This window comes from Bos grunniens, chromosome 25, assembly GCF_055505025.1.
Source record: "Bos grunniens cultivar Pamir isolate PY7600 chromosome 25, Bosgru_T2T1.0, whole genome shotgun sequence".
In the NCBI taxonomy this organism is placed as follows: domain Eukaryota; kingdom Metazoa; phylum Chordata; class Mammalia; order Artiodactyla; family Bovidae; genus Bos; species Bos grunniens.
The window spans coordinates 3,642,607-3,660,955 of NC_141189.1; the positions used below are offsets into that span (position 1 = coordinate 3,642,607).

The 18,349-nt window shown below is 55.3% G+C and overlaps 1 protein-coding gene across 2 annotated transcripts in view; it reads right to left on the reverse strand.

The window, feature by feature from the left end:
• MMD2 (monocyte to macrophage differentiation associated 2) overlaps window positions 1–18,349 on the reverse strand; it is a 69,685-nt gene that overhangs the window by 8,407 nt on the left and 42,929 nt on the right. The window contains exons 5-7 of one of the 2 annotated variants that reach the window (XM_086373782.1): window positions 17,500–17,601; window positions 15,949–16,018; window positions 8,242–13,415 (exon numbers count right to left, since the gene is read on the reverse strand). In XM_086373782.1, coding sequence (XP_086229908.1) covers window positions 13,212–13,415; window positions 15,949–16,018; window positions 17,500–17,601 — 376 coding nt within the window. In that variant the 3' untranslated portion in view covers window positions 8,242–13,211. Of the gene's footprint in view, window positions 1–8,241; window positions 13,416–15,948; window positions 16,019–17,499; window positions 17,602–18,349 lie in introns of those variants that run through there. The other variant, XM_086373781.1, reaches the window with a different exon arrangement.

Genomic DNA, 18,349 nt, shown 5'->3' on the forward strand with positions numbered 1-18,349 from the left:
TCCCTCCACCACGGAGCTCCAGCGACACCAAGCTTCTGTCTTCAAACACACCAAGCTCACTCCCTCTTCTGAAACCTTTCCCCTTGCTGCGTCCTCTTCCCCAAATGCTCGTCCTGCTGTGCTGGCAGGATGCCATCTTTCTCTCCCTGAAACCCGGCTCTGGAACTTCTCCAGTGGTCCAGCGGTTATGACTCCTCACTTCCACTGCAGGGGCCACGGGTTCGAGCCCTGGTCGGGGAACTAAGACCCCACATACCGTGTGGTGCAGCCAAAGCCAACAGTTCTGTCATATCGTGACCATCTCATAGTGGTCACCCCATGCTCATTCTCTGCCTCACAACCTGCTTAATTCATAGGCCTTTATCACCATTCGCTCGTGTATTGGACACACGTTGGGATTTGAGTTCTGTAAAGGCCGGCTCCTCAGCTGTCTTCTTTACTGCCACACATGGCACAGAGTAAGTGAAAAAGTGCTGGTCGCTAAGTCGCGTCTGACTCTTTGTGACCCCATGGACTGTAGCCCGCCAGGCTCCTCTGTCCATGGGATTTCCCAGGCAAGGATACTGGAGTGGGTTGTCATTTCCTTCTCCAGGGGATCTTCCACAGATTGAACTCACCTTTCTTGCATTGGCAGGTGGATTCTTTACCATCTGAGCCACCAGGCACGTGCCAGATTTCGGGCTGCATGAATATTTGTTAAATGAATAAGCAAGGGAATGAACAGATTTTGACCCAGTCTCAACCTCTCACCCCCGCCCTCAACTGGAAGCTTCTTAAGGGCAAGTGCTGAATTTTATTCATCTTTGTATTCCTTCTGGCAAATTCACTCACCGATTCAGAATAAGGGCTTCCCAGGTGGTACAGTGGTAAAGAATCCACCTGCCAATGCAGGAGACGCAGGTTTGATCCCTGGGTCAGGAAGATCCCTTGGAGAAGGGAATGGCAACCCACTCCAGTATTCTTGCCTGGATAATTCCATGGACAGAGGAGCCTGGCGGGCCACAGTCCATGGGGTCGCAAAGAGTCAGATACAACTAAGGGATTAACACTTGTATTCCTGCAACTGCCACCATGGGCCGGTGAGCAAAATTTTGAACTGTAAGGTTAAATGGAGCGGTGAGCCGCCCCTTGTGGCCACCAGAGGGCAGCAGAGTCCTGGGACTCAATTAGGAAAAACCAAAAGGTGCCCAAAGGAAAAAACATCTTGTTAAGGTCAAAGGGCAGGTTCAGGGGCAGAGAGAGACTGGGCTCTCTAGAGGCCAGGAGAGCGGGAAGGAGGCAGCAGGCCCAGGGAGGAAGTTACCTCTCCATCCCTAGAAGGGGCTGGAGAAACGAGCGATTTCGGGCTCAGGTTCCATCCTCCATGAGCCCAGCACCACGATGGGCAACTGCGGAGTTTGGGGCTCCCTGTAGACTCACCAGCCGACAGCTCTGCAGTTATATGTCTTCCCACATCCTCTGCTAAACAGCTTTCGGCTGACAACTAGTACCCCCGGCGCTGGTAAGGTACGGATGCCAGGACTTAGGCGCTGGGTCCTTGCACCCTTTAATCAACAGAAGCTGGAAAGAGGCCAGACAAGCAGTTCAGGCGAGGGAGGCTATCCTGGGATCCGTGCACAAAGGAGAGAACACGAGTAACTGGGTGCCCTCGCTTGCTCCAGGGCGCGTGGGCTGCTTCCTTAAAGAGGGTGAGGGTCCGGGAGCATCAGCGCATCTGGCGGGAGGAGCCGCTTGGGTGGTCTGCCCATCCCCTTGGTGGTGCTGCACGTGGGGATCAAGCCAAGGACCCTGCTTTTGCTCCCAGCACCTCAGATGTGGCAGTTGGTTTGTAGCCTTTTTGTATCTTATTGTTCCTAATTTGCCCCATCTCCACATGCCTGCAGTTATTTTTAGCCCCTTTTATTTTATTTTAATTTCCTCGCTTGAGGAGATGTTTGTCCAAGGGCAAGCACTGCAGTTAAGGGTCCCAGGTCCCAGCGGAGCTCAGCGGGCTGTCAGGAGTAGAGTAATGTCTGGAGTAACAGGACTACGAAAGTAAAAGCCGCCTGCTCCTTGGAAGAAAGGCTATGACAAACCTAGACGTATTCAGATCAGATCAGATCAGTCGTGTCCGACTCTTTGTGACCCCATGAATCGCAGCATGCCAGGCCTCCCTGTCCCTCACCAACTCCCAGAGTTCACTCAGACTCACGTCCATTGAGTCAGTGATGCCATCCAGCCATCTCATCCTCTGTCGTCCCCTTCTCCTCCTGCCCCCAATCCCTCCCAGCATCAGAGTCTTTTCCAGTGAGTCAACTCTTCCCATGAGGTGGCCAAAGTACTGGAGTTTCAGCTTTAGCATCATTCCTTCCAAAGAAATCCCAGGGCTGATCTTCTTCAGAATGGACTGATTGGATCTCCTTGCAGTCCAAGGGACTCTCAAGAGTCTTCTCCAACACCACAGTTCAAAGGCATCAATTCTTCGGCGCTCAGCCTCTTTGAGACATCACTTTGCCAACAAAGGTCCATCTAATCAAAGCTATGGTTTTTCCAATCGTCATGTATGGATGTGAGAGTTGAACCATAAAGAAGGCTGAGCACCAAAGAACTTATACTTTCGAACTGTGCTGGAGAAGACTCTTTAGAGTCCCTTGGACTGCAAGGAGATCAAACCAGTCAATCCTAAGGGAAATCAGTCCTGAATATTCATTAGAAAGACTGATGCTGAAGCTGAAACTCCAATGCTTTGGCCACCTGATGGCAAGAACAGACTCACTGGGAAAAAACCCTGATGCCGGGAAAGATTGAGGGCAGGAGAAGGGGGTGACAGAGAATGAGATGGTTGGATGGCCTCACTGACTCAATGGACATAAAGTTTGAGCAAACTCTGGGAGAGAGTGAAGGACAGGGAAGTCTGGTGTGCCACCGTCCATGGGTCACAAAGAATCAGACAGGGCTGAGCGACTGAATGACACCCAGAGGCCTACAGAATAATGTGAGGGCACCACAGCTACAGAGGAATGTGTAGGGCACCAGGACCACAGAGATGCAGTACAAACAGACGCTCTTCAGTTTGAAGTTTGTGCACATGTTCTGATGTAGACACCCAACATTTGGTGCTAGGGATCTGTACCTCAGGTGAGCTATTTAGTTGGGAAACAGCGACTCAAAGTCATTAGCATAACCCACTGTATCGCACAGGGAACTATACTCAATATCTTGTAATAACCTATAATAGAAGAGAATGTTAGAGAGGGAAAAAAAAAAAATATATATATATATATATATGGGCTTCCCACGTGGTGCTGGTGGTAAAGAGCCTGCCTGCCAATGTAGGAAACAAAAGAGACGGGGGTTTGATCCCTGGGTCAGGAAGATCCCCTGGAGGGGGGCATGGCAACCCACTCCAGTGTTCTTGCCTGGAGAATCCCAGGGACAGAGGAGCCTGGCGGATTATAGTCCACAGGGTGGAAGAGTCAGACACCACTGGAGTGACTGCGCACGTGTGCGTGTGTGTATAAAATTATATCACTTTGCCATATAACTGCAACTAACACAACGTTGTCAATCAACTGTATTTCAATAAAAGTCTTTAATTAAAACAATAATAATAAATTTCAAAAGTCATTAGCATGCTGATAGGAAGTGAAGCCTGGGCAGTGTTTAATTGGAACAAACAGTAACACTAAAATTCCAATTGCTAAATTGTGTCTGACTCTTTCAACCCCATGGACTGCAGCACGCCAGGCTTCCCTATCCTTCACTGTCATCCCGGAGCTTGCTCAAACTCATGTCCATTGAGTCAGTGATGCCATCCAACCATCTCAGCCTCTGTCGCCCCCTTCTCCTTCTGCCCTCAATCTTTCCTGGCATCAGGGTCTTTTCCGATGAGTTGGCTCTTCGCATCAGGTGGCCAAAGTATTGGAGCTGCACCCTAAGCATCAGTCCTTCCAATTAAAGCAGATCACGTCAAATTACTTTGGAGTGTTGGGTCTGTCATAAAGAAACTTGAATCATATTAACTGTCAAAGACTTTAGGCTGTGGGGTGCTTTAAGAAATCCTCTACCCCAGTGATGATTAAACTGCTCATGCAGTGACGTCTCTGGAAGTTCTAGCGCTCTTGGGACTGGGAGTATGTCTCAGACCACATAGGAATCAGGATTAATTTCCTTAGCCAAAAACGTGACCTCGTGATAAACACAAGACCTGAGCACCTGTGGCCTCTAGAGGGCATACTGTTGAGCCAAAATGCTTGCTTGGGTCTGACATTTCCATGAAGATGAATTTTTTATTGCTGACTTGATTTGACGTTGCCTGGGAGCATTTTGGGAGAGGTACCGAGACAGGCCCGGGACCCGAGACCCCTTTCTTGCACTTGAACCTACAATATACAAGAAAATCATAATGAACCAAAAATAACTGCGTGCATGCACAGTTGGGGCAAATTCTGGACAAAAGGTACGAGAAGACCAAGAGAGCCTCGCTGCTTCCTTCCCAGGGAAATCACAGTGAAGGCTGTGGTCCACATACTCCCGCTCTGTCTGCTTCCTGACCCGCCTGGTGCTTCCCACTGTAGGCCTGCCTGGCGATGCACACCCCCTTTCCTTGGGGTCTGTGAATAACTGTCTTTTCAGTGGCAGTCATCTGCTGATCCGTTGGTCTCACTATCCCTGAATAATAATAAAATCTACTTTAAAAATATATATATTTTGGCCACACCACTCAGCATCTGGGATCTTAGTTCCCCGACCAGTGATTAAACCTGCACCCCCCCCTCCCCCCGACTGCCAGGGAAGTCCCACGATCTACCTTTTAAAGCAGGGTGTTTGGCCAGCCTCCCCAGCTGACTCTCCCCACCAGCTGAAGCCGATTCTGAATTCCTGACCAACAGGAGCCAAAAGAGAGATTGATGCTTATTTGCTGTTTTAAGACTGCATCCCAGGATAACTTGTTATACAGCAATACACAGTTTTTCCTTTATATTTTTCTAAATATTCCAAGTTTCCTACAATGAACAGCTTTTATATATTAAAAAAAAAACTTTTGACCAATGTTATTTTCAAAAAGACAACTGAGCAAGCATGAGGCATCTTGAATTTTTATTAAGTTCTTTCTACTCCACTGGAAACGACCACATTCGCCAGCAGGATGATTCTTCTTAATACAAATGTTTATCCAATGACGAGTTAATACAAAACGACAGTTTCACGACAGAAAAGGTCCAGAACCAGCGGGACGGTTGTTAAAAGTCACGCCACGCACGCGCCAATCCCAAACACTGTAGACGTGACAGATCCATAAACAAACAGGGAGACCATCGGGGCTCCCGCTCACTGCTGCAGCCCCAGCCCCGCCCCCGAGAAAGTGCTTAACAAGCCGCAGGGTCTACACCTGCACACAAGTGGGCGGGTTCCTCGGGAAACCTGGCGGTGTAAACACGACTGCTGGGCGAGTCATTCCCCAGCGTCAGAGCCTGAAATCTGAAATTGTTTACAGAGGCAAAGCTGCTCCTCCAAAACTCTGGATCCAAGATCTCTGGATTCCCCCTCTCCCTCCCGCCTTCCCAACCCTTCCTGGTCTACAACCACTCAGCTCCAAGGGCCCCTGAACACGGGAACATCACCAGGACAAGAGACCCCCAAAGTCTGATGCTGTATTTCCCTCAAGGGGGTCAGGGTTGGCAGTAACCAGATCCTCAGAGATTCCCACATGGCCCTGGGACACCCAGGCTCCCGAGGCATGGCACCATGCTGACCCCTGCCAATCACGGCCAACTGGCACGAAGCCCCTAACACCAAGGCTCAGGGCTTTGCAGAGAGTGCGCCAAGAGCAGTGCCCAGAACTGAGGATGCAGGCCCACCGGTGGGCCACAGAATCGTTCCAGCTTGAACACAATGCCACAGGGCAAGACAGAGCCGGGGGTCGGAGTAGGTGAGGGGAGGTCAGCGCCCCGCCAGCAGGTCCCGTTTCAGGGCGGGGCACACATAACCGGAGTCGCCGTGTAGAACGCGTTTCTTATGGTGGGTATTAAGAAGGCTTGGAAAACACAAACGCCATCTAATCCCTGCACCCTGCAGCCTGACTCCTCACAGGGCCAACCCCGGGATGCACAGGTCACCCTCCCGAAATAGACTGCTGGGCCACCGCTGGGATGGGCACCTCCCCTCTGACCACCACGACGAGTGTAAACGTCAGTTCGAAAGCCCATCGTGAGGCCAGGTTTGCAGGGAGAAGGTGGGGGCGCGGTATGGGCAGAGATTCCCAGAGGACCTGAGATGGATTCATCAGTCACAGCTGTGCCGGGCCCAGCAGACCCCAAACCCTCACCCGACAGGCCAGGTGGATGAGAGCAGTCGCTTCTCCACGCATTGACCCGTTCAAGTCTGTGTACACGCTGCCTTTACCTTGTGCTGCTGGTGGGAAGGCCGTCGGCTGGACACGCGCGCCTTAAGAAGACAAGCACCACTCGGGAGCAGGAAATACCCGCGGTCTCACCCTCAGACCTGCCGAGGCGCGGGCAAAACTGACGGAATTTGAGGATTCAGCAGCCAGATCAGGAGCAGTGTGGCCCCAGAAGGACATCAAGAAGACGCCCTCACCTGCTGCTCAGAGCTCAGCCCTCGGGAGCAAGACAGCCCGGGCCCTCGGGAGGAGGAAGGAAGCCTCAGCCAGGGGCCGCGCCCCGGATTCTGCCCGCTGGGCTGCCCGGGGCAAATCACTCGGCCTCTCTGAGCAGCCTCAGTCTCCCCAAGTAAGACGCACAAACAGCAGTTTTGTCTTGCCAGGCTTTGTGGGGAGAAATACATGAGAACACGGATGAGAATAAGCACCCGCTCTGTGACTGTGTGCTCAGATGCTCAGTCATGCCCCACTCTTGATGGCCTCCTGGGCTGTAGCCCACCGGACTCCTCTGTCCATGGGATTCTTCCAGCAAGAATACCGGAGCAGGTTGCCTTTTCCTCCTCCAGCAGATCTTCCCAACCCAGGGATCGAATTGGTGTCTCTTATGTCTCCTGCACTGGCGGGCGGATTCTTTACCGCTGCGACACCTGGGAAGCCCCCCAGCTATGTGTACCTGACCTGCTAATCATGAAGAGGGGATGGAACACGGAAGAGCCTGCCCGGGGTGCGGGCTACGGCCCACTGGTAAACAAGCTCCCCAAAAGGCAGAGCTCTGATGTGCGGGCTTTGCCGATTTCCACAGTTGTAGCTACTCCACTCTGGCCAGATTCACACTAGCCGTGGTTTAAGGCCTTTCCAAAGTTTCCTGAAAACTTGACAACTGGTCTCCATGGCACCACACATGTGCAGAGCACACCAGCAAGGGCTTCTCCCCTCCCACCAGCAGCTGACAGCGTCAGCCAGGGTCAGCACACATGCCCAGCAACGTGCCCGCCACAGCCCGCCAGCCTCTCCCTCTCGTGAGCCTCCAGACCACCTGTTGTTGTTCAGTCTCTCAGTCGTGTCCCACTCCTTGCAACCCCATGGACTGCAGCACACCAGGCTTCCCTGTCCTTCACTATCTCCCAAAGCTTGCTCAAACTCATGTCCATTTAGTCGGTGATGCCGTCCAACCATCTCAGCCTCTGTCGCCCCTTCTCCTCCCGCCCTCACTCTACAGGCCACCTGCAGGACACACAGACACGTGCTCCCCTCCCCCTCCACGTTCACACCTCACGCCTCACGGGCTGACTTTTCCAAACTGCCCAGATAATCCCGCTCTTTGGGAGCATCCAGGCAGGAGGTCCCCGGAAGCCCGGACTCCTTCAGGGGTGAGGACGGTGGCCAGTTGTAGGAACAATCCACCCAATGTCCACAGGAATGGTGGTGGCCAGGATGGGGCACCCACATAGCAGGAAGCAGATTCCACCTACCATCTGCATGGCCAACAGCAGACACACTACATACGAGGGAAAACTTGATGGCGAAAGATCCTCATTACAGATCAATCTATGCTTGTCTCCTGAATTAAAAGGATGATTAAAGAAACTGGTACGTCCATTTAATGGAGGCCTTTAAAAGAATGTTTACAAGGCGCTTGAAATTAGGAGAAATAGAAGTCTTTTTTTTTTTTTTTTTTTAAAGTAGGCTGTAAAGGTGTCTATGGCAAGAGAAGGGGAAAGGGAAGTCGCTCAGTCGTGTCCGACTCTTAGCGACCCCATGGACTACAGCCTACCAGGCTCCTCCATCCATGGGATTTTCCAGGCAAGAGTACTGGAGTGGGCTACCATTGCCTTCTCCGATGGCAAGAGAAGAAAACGTCAAAATTTAAAAGTACGCATCAGGGGACTTGGTGGCGGTCTGGAGGTTAGGACTCTGCACTTTCACTGCAGGAGGGCCTGGGTTTAATTCCTTGTCAGGGAACCAAGATCCCGCAAGTCTCCCAGCCAAAATGAACAAAAAACAGTACCAACTGAGTGAGGAGAATAGAAAGAAAAAAAGTAGGAGTGGTTATCTGAGGCGTGTGTGTGTGTGTGCGAGTGTGTGTGTGTGTCTGTGTTAGTTGCTCGGTAGTGCCCAACTCCTTGTGACCCGATGGACTGTAGGCTCCTCTGTCCATGGAATTCTCCAGGCAAGAATATTGGAGTGAGTTGCCATTCCCTTCTCCAAGGGATCTTTCTGACCCAGGGATTGAACCACGATCTCCCGTATTGCAGGCAGGTTCTTTACAGTCTGAGCCACCAGGGTTATCTGAAGTAGATGCTGGCAAATATTTTCTACCTTTCTAGCATTTTCTGAACATGTTATAGTAAGCATTTATTATTATAATGAAAACATAAAAAAACAACCCCCCAAGGGAATTCCCTGGCGGTCCAGTGGTTAGGACTCCCAGGTTTCCTCTGCCGTGGGCCCAGGCTTAATCCCTGATTGTGGAACTAAGATCCCACAAGCTCTGGTGCAGCCAAAAAAAAAGAAAGCAAGCCACCCCCTCCCAGTCACTAGGACACACCGTGCCTCCAGCCACAGGCATCGCAGGGCCCCTCCAGATGCCATCCCGACACGTGCAGACCTTGTTTCCCATGGGGTCCTGTCTCCCTCATCCTGGGGTACCAGGGCTCCAGGCCGACTTGGGGCAGAGGCAAAGCTCGTCACAAACCTGAGTTGGAAAACAACAGCCCCGAGGTGTGTTCTGATGAGCAGAGACACGAGAGGAAAGGCAGGGCAGTGTCCCCGCAGACCCTGGTCATGAGCCTGCCCCATCCGGCCCCAGACACAAAGGGGCCAAGACTCACACAGAACTCCTTGCCCAGTCTTCCACCTCAGGGAGGAGGAGGAGACCACACCAGACCAAGCTCACCATCCCCCGTTCCTTCCGCACATTTGTCTGAGCGTCGGCAGGCGAGTTCTTTACCACCGAGCCACCAAGAAAGCCTTTCATAATGATACTATGACAGTATCTGCCTCTTTCCCTCACTTGTACCCACACCTGTAACCCGTGGGTGCTCCTGAGCTGCTCCGCCTGTGTGGAAGTGGCTGCTGGGGCTTCCCCGGGCTCCTTCAGCACCCCACAGAGCCGTCCCCAGAGCCTGCATCTCAGCATCTGATCACACAGTTTGCGGTGGCACATCTGACAGGTCCTTTTCTGACCAGGTCACCAGGCCCAGCTCAGCCTCTGAGCTCCACCTGCCTGTCTCAGCACGTGCGGGGGCTGTGGGCAGCCTGAGTGCCACCCTGCCTTGTTCCTGACGGAGGCCTGGGTCCGGCCGCAGGGGCTCGAGCAGGGTTACAGGAAAACCTTCAGAGTGCTTCAGCTTTCGCAAATACAGAAAGCAGAGCTGGGAAGAGTTGAAACCCCCCCCAGAAGTCCCGGGACTGCAACCTTCTAAATGACCCCTCTGTGCAGGGCATCCACCCACAGCCCAGGTGGCTTTAGGGCTTCAGATCCAGGCCCACTGACAAGTCCCATCTCTGTCGGCCCCCCTCCACTCCCGGTGCTTTCCTAGGATTCTTCCCCAGCCCGACCCAGAGGCTGATGGAAAGGCGGATACTCAGCCCTGCTCCCGCTGTACATGCAATTGTAACTGGAAATCAAGACAGAAAGGGAGCTCTGGTCTGTGACAATGACTGAAACCCTCCCCTGGGCTGAGGGGACAGCCCTGGGTGAGCTCTGCTCTGGGTCTTTCAGGGAAACCCCGCCAACCGGCGGCCAGGCCTCCACCAGCAAGCACACCTGCTCGGGTTTGTTGTGACGATCACCAGCGGACTAACTGAGCAGGTGGTCAACAGCAGGCCGGTCCACCAGCGCGGGATGCCATGGGGGGCACGCTGTTGAAATGCGAGCCCCAGCCCCCCCACCCGGCTCCTGCCTTCCTCCCTAACCTTCGCACCAGCTTCACCTCTCGCCCTGCCCTGGCAGTGCCCACCTAACTCAGGAGCGGTCACTGAAGTGCCCGGAATGTCCAACAGGCCACTCTGCTGCCAACTGCTCCCTCTCCTGGCTCCTTGGGACACAATAGCTGTCTTGCTGGGTCATCCTGGCACAGGATGGCCTCAAAGGAGGACAGGACAAGGGAGCTGGCGGGCATCTGAATTTCCAGTGTCCTGACCACCCTGCCCTTCACCCCCGGGCACAGCTTAGGATGCTACCGGGACAGAGTCTTACCTCACGAGGGACTAAAGGAATGTCTTTTCCTTGCCTTCGATGTTTGTGGTATATGTGAAGGAATGCCAGGGTCTTGGGTTAAATGGCATCCTGGGAAATTCACTCTCAGATTGATGCTGGGGAAGAAAGTTCACAGGAAGCCAGTCCTGAACGGGAGTTGGGGGTGGGGCAGCGTGGTCAAGGCTTCACAAACAGCCTCCATTGTGCTCACCAGCCCGTCCGTAGTCAGACATTCCGCCATTGGTGGGTCATTCCTTTGGGTGGCACAGGCTTTGCCACACCTCTCATTATCATCACTGGGGATTGCTTTCCAACTCAGGGAGCTAATGAGGATACCAGGCTGAAGTGTTTGACATTCAGCCTCCTGCTGAATCTTCAAACAACCCTGCGAGGTGTCACCTTACCACAGTCATCGTACAGCAGAGGACACTGAGGCACAGAGAGGTTGAGGAGTTAGCCCAAGCCTTCCCAAAGAGGTGGGAGGATGCTGGAATTGGTCCCGAGTCTGGCAAGACACAGCCCCTCCCTCCAGGAGCATGTGTGTTGGGCAGCAGGCACAAGTACCAGGGGATGAAGGAACACGGGCGGGCAGGTGAGCACGAGGGGTGTTGGGAAGCAGAGTGGGGGGAGCCCCTAAATCAGAGGAGGATCAGAAGTTCTTCTGTGCTAATGCCCGAGTGGGGCTTTGAAGGATGTGTAGGAGTTGGGTGGGTGAGGGGGTGAACAGAGTCCCCATCAGAGGAACAGGCACCTCAAAAGGTGTGGGGATAAAGGAGCAGGCTGTCTAGGGAGAAATGTCATACCCAGTACCCAGGAGAAGCATGAGGAAACGCAGGCATCACAAGAGCTCTGCAGGGGCTCGGGGACAGTACAGGGAGTCTCGGGTCAGAGTCTTGAGCACTCAGCACTGGCCCGGCCACCGGGCTTCAGTCCCCATCAGCCGCTCAATGAAGGGACTGTCGTCTCGGCCTGCCATGGAGCCATGCTTCGGGAGTTTTCCTAAACAGCATCCCAGGACCCACGTGGTCCCTCCCCCACCTCAGACCCAGCAGAGGTCAGGTCACAGGGTCCCTGCCCTCAATCAGGGCGAGCCTGCCCTCCCCCTCAAAGTTTCCCCTCCCCTCATCTCCAACCGTGACCCCCAACTGATAGGAAATCCTTGGAGGGCTCACAGGGCAGGTTTGTATACACACACACACACACACACCCAGGCAAGAGGACAAAAACTCCCAAGCTCAGAAACCCGCCCGCCTGAAGATGTGTCAGAGGACTTAATATCGTCTCGAATGTGGGGTTCCAGATGCCAGAGCCCTGAAACACCCTGGAATGTGCGAGAACTCGGCGTAAGGCACCCTGTCTCTGCCCACTTGACCCTGGCTGGGAGTCTCAGAGTGAAGTCTGTCTAACGAGACGCAGATCCTGATGCAGTCTGAGACGCCAGGTCAGACCCCGCAGGCGGCCTGTCCCGAGCGCTGGCCCAGCCCTGCAAGAGGGCTGAGGACATTGGCTGAGGGTTGGTTAGTCAGGCTTCCGCCCCTGGTCTTGGGACTGCTGTAGGCTTCGGAGGTTGGGGGTGTCCCGGACACCCTGCCCAGATCCTCATCAAACGACCCGAGGCCTTCCCTCCAGGGCTCATCCAAGGAGCCTCCAAGGGCGGCTGATCGGCACTCATTGAGAATCTGAATCACAAACCCTAAATCTGGAGCGAGCAAACCGAGTTCCTGGGGTCTGCTTGCCCCCCACCACCCCACCACAATGAATGGCTCTTGTAATGTCTCTGGGTTTGTCAGCAAGAGAAGAAACGGCCAAGGGACAGGAGGCGCGTCCCCTGATGCTCGCCCTCTGTGCTGAGAATCCACTGCAGTGCAGTAGAATGGTGGGCTGCTCTGGGTGCACCTCAGTCTCCCCCCAACGGCCCCCAAATGCCCTCGCCAGGGAACCAAGCCTGGTCTCCAACATGGAGACACCGAAGTGCTCTGGCCAAAACCCCACTGCAGAGCGCACAGGGTTGGCAAGGCAAAGAGGGGGGCCCTCATAAGTGCCAACTCAATTGGCAGTGGCTGCCCAGAGAAGTCGTGGAAAGAATTCTGAAACTGCACCGCGCGGCAGCTGATTGGGGATGCCTGCCACGGTCACAGATTCTCACCATCCCTGATCTACTAGCTGGGGGACATCCCCCCATGAGCAGGGGATAATTCCCCAGCCAGGACTTTGGTAGCAGAGGAGGCCCAGGCCACCTGGGGTATCAGTAACACCAGACTCCCCGATAGACTTCTCAGGGCCTTGAGAAGCACGTGTGGGCCCGTCATTCCTCAGCTGGCCAGGATCTCGTCTGCCCCCTTTTCTGACGATGTGAATGTTGGTTGCTTTAGGAAACGTCTGTCTAGAATAGGAACACACTGCAGGGTCCATTTCTCCTCTGAGAGAGTGACTAAATGCCTTCTCTCTCACCTAGAGCCCAAGGGACGGTCTGGCTTATCACCAGAAGTGATCTCGGACCCACTGAAAGCTTGACCCGTGGGAGGGCAGACGGGCCTGGTCACTGTGCTCTGGGCTCAGGGTTGCAGGAACACTCCCCGTGATGCTCTGCTCCAAAGGCCTACATGTCCCCACGCAGGCTGGGCCGCCTCACTTGGACACCTTGGCGTGCAGGGTGCTGGGCAGATACAAGTACCTCCAGATGGCATAGTAGTGGGTGCCAGCACCGAATGCCACAAAGAGATGCCAGATGGCATGGGCAAAGGGGATCCTCCCGTCACTCTTGAAGAACACCATGCCCAAGCAGTAGAAGACCCCTCCGGTCACCAGCTCCCAGATGCCCTCGGTGTTGGGCTGTCGGCAAGGACAAGGGTGAGCACACGTCAGATGAGCGGCCAGCAAGACCAAAACCACCCAGCCACCCCCCACCACCCGGACAAGAAGACACATGGATGGCGGGGCTGCCCGGAGCCCCAGGAGCGGCATTTCAACACACCGATGTCATCAACTCTCCACCCCACCCCGCCCCACCGATTCATTCTCGTGTGTAACACATTTCTGTCACAATCTCAAAGGATATCTCGAAGCTTTTTATCTGTCCTAAAAAGCAAACATCAAAGAAGGGAAAGCAGAGACACACACAGATACTTGTACAACCAAGTTCACTGCAGCGTCATTTACAGCAGCCAAAAGCGGGAGGCAACCCAAGCGTCCGGCAGGAGGAGAATGGATACGCAACATGGTATCTGTGTTAGTTTACACGGTGGAGTATTACTCAGTCTTGAAAAGAGAGGAAACTCTGACACATGATACAACACGGAAGAGACCGCAAGGGCGCTGTGCAAAGCGAAATAAACCAGACAGCGACCGTAGGCCTTGATACCCTGAATGAGTCAAATTCACGGTTGGAAAGCACAGTGGCCATCTGGCTACCAGGGGCTGGGTTGGGGGGAACAGGTAGGGAGTGAGGTTTAGTGGGGACAGAATGTCGGAAGATGAGACAGTCCCGTGGATGGACGGTGGTGATGGCTCCACAACAAGATGAGTGAACTTCATGCCCTTGAACTGTACACTTAAAGATGGCTAAAACCATAAACTGCATGTGTATTTTATCACAATTCTTAAAAAGTAGTATGCATCCATGGGATGGATGTGAGAGTGGACTATAAAGAAAGCTGAGCACCGAAGAATTGATGCTTTTAACTGTGGTGTTGGAGAAGACTCCCGAGAGTCCCTTGGACTGCAAGGAGATCCAACCAGTCCAACCTAAAGGAGATCAGTCCTGGGTGTTCATTGGAAGGACTGATGCTGAAACTCCAATCCTTTGGCCACCTGATGCAAAGAACTGACTCACTGCAAAAGACCCTGATGCTGGGAAAGATTGAAGGCGGGAGGAGAAGGGGACGACAGAGGATGAGATGGCTGGACGGCATCACCAACACGATGGACATGAGTTTGAGTGAACTCCGGGAGTTGGTGATGGACAGGGAAGCCTGGCGTGCTGCAGTCCATGGGGTCACAAAGAGTCGGACACGACTGAGCAATTGAACTGAACTGAACTGATCCATGGTGGATTGCGGCATTCCCGGCCCTCCGAGGCGAGCACAAGTGACGCCTGGGCGGTTGTTACGGGGGCTCAAGGGGAACAGGAGGGACGGGGAGTAAGAACTTACCGCCCCGTCTCCTGGGCCCCCTTCCCACAGGTCTCACTGCTCACCACCAATAACCGTGTCTGACGGTATCCTTCCAGACTCGTCTATATGCACGCAGTACACGGTATGCACTTCATAAGCATATACATGCCCAGAGCGACGGGTCACTTAAGATAAGGGGGCTCGGGCCACGCCTGTCATCCTGATACATCACTTCCACGATGCAGTCTCATGGGGATTCATCTACCTCCCCGTGTGGGGACCCACCTCGGTCTTCGGAACAGCTGGGGAGCTTTCCACTGGAGGTATGTACAAGCACGCACCCAGCCCTCCAGAGGGTGACGCCTGACTATTAAAGACGTATCACAGTAACACTTCTCAGCACGGACTGCTTGCCATACCCCGTCCTAAGGGCCTTACGTGAGTTATCCAACACCATCTTCACAACAATCTCCAGAGGCAGGTGCAGCTCTATGGCACAGGCCCTCGACATCACGCCAAGTGAGACAAGCGTGTTCCAGAACAGTTTGTACAGCGTGATCCCATTTTTTTGTAAAAGATGAACAAACAAGGCATCATGTCTGCAGACCCACAGACTTGCCTGTTAGCCATCCTTAATGGTTTGCTGTGTATCTTTTCCATTTCTCATGAAGAGGCATTAGATAACTCATGTTACGGACTCAATGGACATACATTACCGACTCAATGGACATGAATTTGAGCAAACTCCGGGAGACAGTGAAGAACTGGGAAGTCTGGTGTGCTGCAATCCATGGGGGTCACTTAGCGACTGAACAACAACAAACTCACATTTTCACAGGGAAAATGTTGAGTAGGAACGCTAGGGGGGCTGTCACAAGCTGGAGACTCAGCTCCGCCTCCATGGCCACCTGCGTTATTATTATTATAGATTTAATTTAGCCAGCAGGTACTTACTCTGTTGCAGGCACCCTTCTAGTCCCTGTCCCTGAGTTTTCTTACCTGATGCCTAAATAAGCAGGAAAACCTGGAGCCCAGAGGGACTAATGAACCCGCTGAGGTGAAGCAGAGAGAGGAGGCGCCCTGGAACCGAGGAGCCGAGCCCAGGGTGACCTGCACCTTGGCAGGCGAGTCACGTGGACCCCCGGCCTGAGATCACCATCTGCCGGGGCAGAAGCCTCAGCCTCACCATCTCCAGTACCACTCTGGGCCCCCTCCAGCCAGACGCGAGACCCACACCTGGTGGGGTGACTTACCATGGAAAGGACGACCAGGGCGGGGAAGAAGCCCATGATGACATAGCAGAGCAGCTCCACGAGCTTGTACCTGCCAGGAAGACAGGGCGTCATGGCCTTGGGACGGCCTCCCCGTGAGCATCACCTCCCCCATTCGGGTTGGGAGGGGGCACCCCCAGCCGGAAGAGTAACGGAAGGGAACTGTGCCCTCTGCCCAGCACCCCTGAGCTCGGATTTGACCCAGCTGCACCCAGCAAGTGCTAGCAGAGCTGGGTGGCCGTGGGCGGATCCCTTTCCCTCTCTGAGGCTAGGTTTCCACACCTGTGAACTGACATTCGAGGGTGGCAAATGCTGGGTGGGCATAGCATGCCTGGGTGCTCCTCCCTTGCTCAACCCAGGGCAGGCATTACTGTTCCATCCCAGCACCTTTCACCACAAGGCTCGAGCAAACGCTCTCCATCCATCCGAGTGGCGGCACCAACTGATACCCGTCCGCTGTCCTCGGACAGTCCAGGGTCTGTGGCTGCTTCTGACTTCTCCAGCTCTGTTTCCTTCCCCCTCGTCCTCACTTCCCTGCTGTCTCTCAGCAGGATGGAAGCGGGTGGGCGGCCCTGAGACCCTCTCCTTCTCACCTGCTGACCCAGCTTAAAGAAGACCCCATTCACCGGGTCGAAGCACCAACAATAACCTTTTTTTTTTAACTCCTCACATTGACCCTATGGACTGTGCACGTGGTGACTGCCGATGGGCCTGGACACAGGGGTGCCAGGCACGGCTGTGCCCACACGCTTCGGGGGACATGCTGAGGTCTCGTCCTGGCAGGGGCAGGGAGGAGGCCCTGATGGAGGCACCCCGCCCCCTGAGGCCCCGCCCCCTCTCCCCACCCCACCCCTGAGACTCCATCCCCTCCCCACCCCGCCCCCTGAGACCCCGCCCCCTCTCCCCACCCCGCCCCTGAGACCCCATCCCCTCCCCACCCCGCCCCCTGAGACCCCGCCCCCTCTCCCCACCTCGCCCCCTGAGACCCCACCCCCTCTCCCCACCCCACCCCCTGAGACCCTGCCCCCTCCCCACCCCGCCCCTGAGACCCCATCCCCTCTCCCCACCCCACCCCCTGAGACCCCGCCCCCACCCCGCCCCCTGAGACCCCGCCCCCACCCCGCCCCCTGAGACCCCATCCCCTCCCCACCCCGCCCCCTGAGACCCCGCCCCCTCGCCCCACCCCGCCCGAAGCCCCGCCCCTCGCCCCACCCCGCCCCCTGAGACCCCACCCCCTCTCCTCACCTCGCCCCCTGAGACCCCACCCCCTCTCCCCACCCCGCCCCGAGACCCCGCCCCCACCCCGCCCCCTGAGACCCCGCCCCCCTCCCCCGCCCCCTGAGACCCCGCCCCCTCGCCCCACCCCGCCCGAGACCCCGCCCCCTCGCCCCACCCCGCCCCTGAGACCCCGCCTCCTCGCCCCGCCCCGCCCCTGAGACCCCGCCCCCTCGCCCCACCCCCGCCCGAGACCCCGCCCCCTCGCCCCACCCCGCCCCCTGAGACCCCGCCCCCTCCCCCCCAGCCCCAGCTTACCGCTCATGAAAGAAGAAGACATAGACTGTGCCGACCGAGGCCATGATCCAGACCAGCCATCGCATGTGGGAGGCCCAGGGGCCCAGCTCGCGGAGGTTCAGCCTGGGAGGCAGGACGGGAGGGCACAGGGGCCTGAGGGGCCTGAGGGGGTGGGGGCGGGCCTGGGACCTCGCCTTCCACGGCCAGCCCTGTCCCCTGTGGCTCCACGTCTGGGATGTGGCCTCTCACGGAGGACAGGTGGAGAGACAGAAAGAGAAACCAAAACTGTATGCAATTATTCGAGCCAAGTCAGCAAAACTGAGGATGTCCCAGCATGAAGGAAAAGGGCATCTCAAACCAGTGGGCGTTTCCTGGCGCCCGGGCTTAGTTGCCCCACAGCAAGCGGTATCTTCCCAGAGCAGGGATCGACCACGTCCCCTGCACTGGCAGGCGGACTCCTACCCACCGGACCACCAGGGAAGTCCTGCCTGCTGGGTGACAGCTGAGCTGGGCCTTGTGAACTCCTCCCTCCGCAGCCAGCACAGCGTGGGGTTCAGCAGTAGAGGGGACTTTGCAGGAGGAACTCCTTCCTTCCCTCCCCACTCCTGAGACTCTCTCCCCAGGCTCCCAGAAAAGTGGGTTTTTCTCTCCGCTGCTCGAGCCAGGTGGTGTCTCCTGGGCCAGGTGCCTGCAGGACCCAGCCTTTGGCTCCAGCTGTTGGCTTAGGTCAGCGGTCCCCCACCTTTGAGGGACCAGGGACAGGTTTCGTGGAAGACAATTTTTCCATGGACTGGGGAGGGGATGGTTTCGTGATTATTATTATTTTTACATCAGCTCCGCCTCAGGTCATCAGGCATTAGAGCTCGGAGGT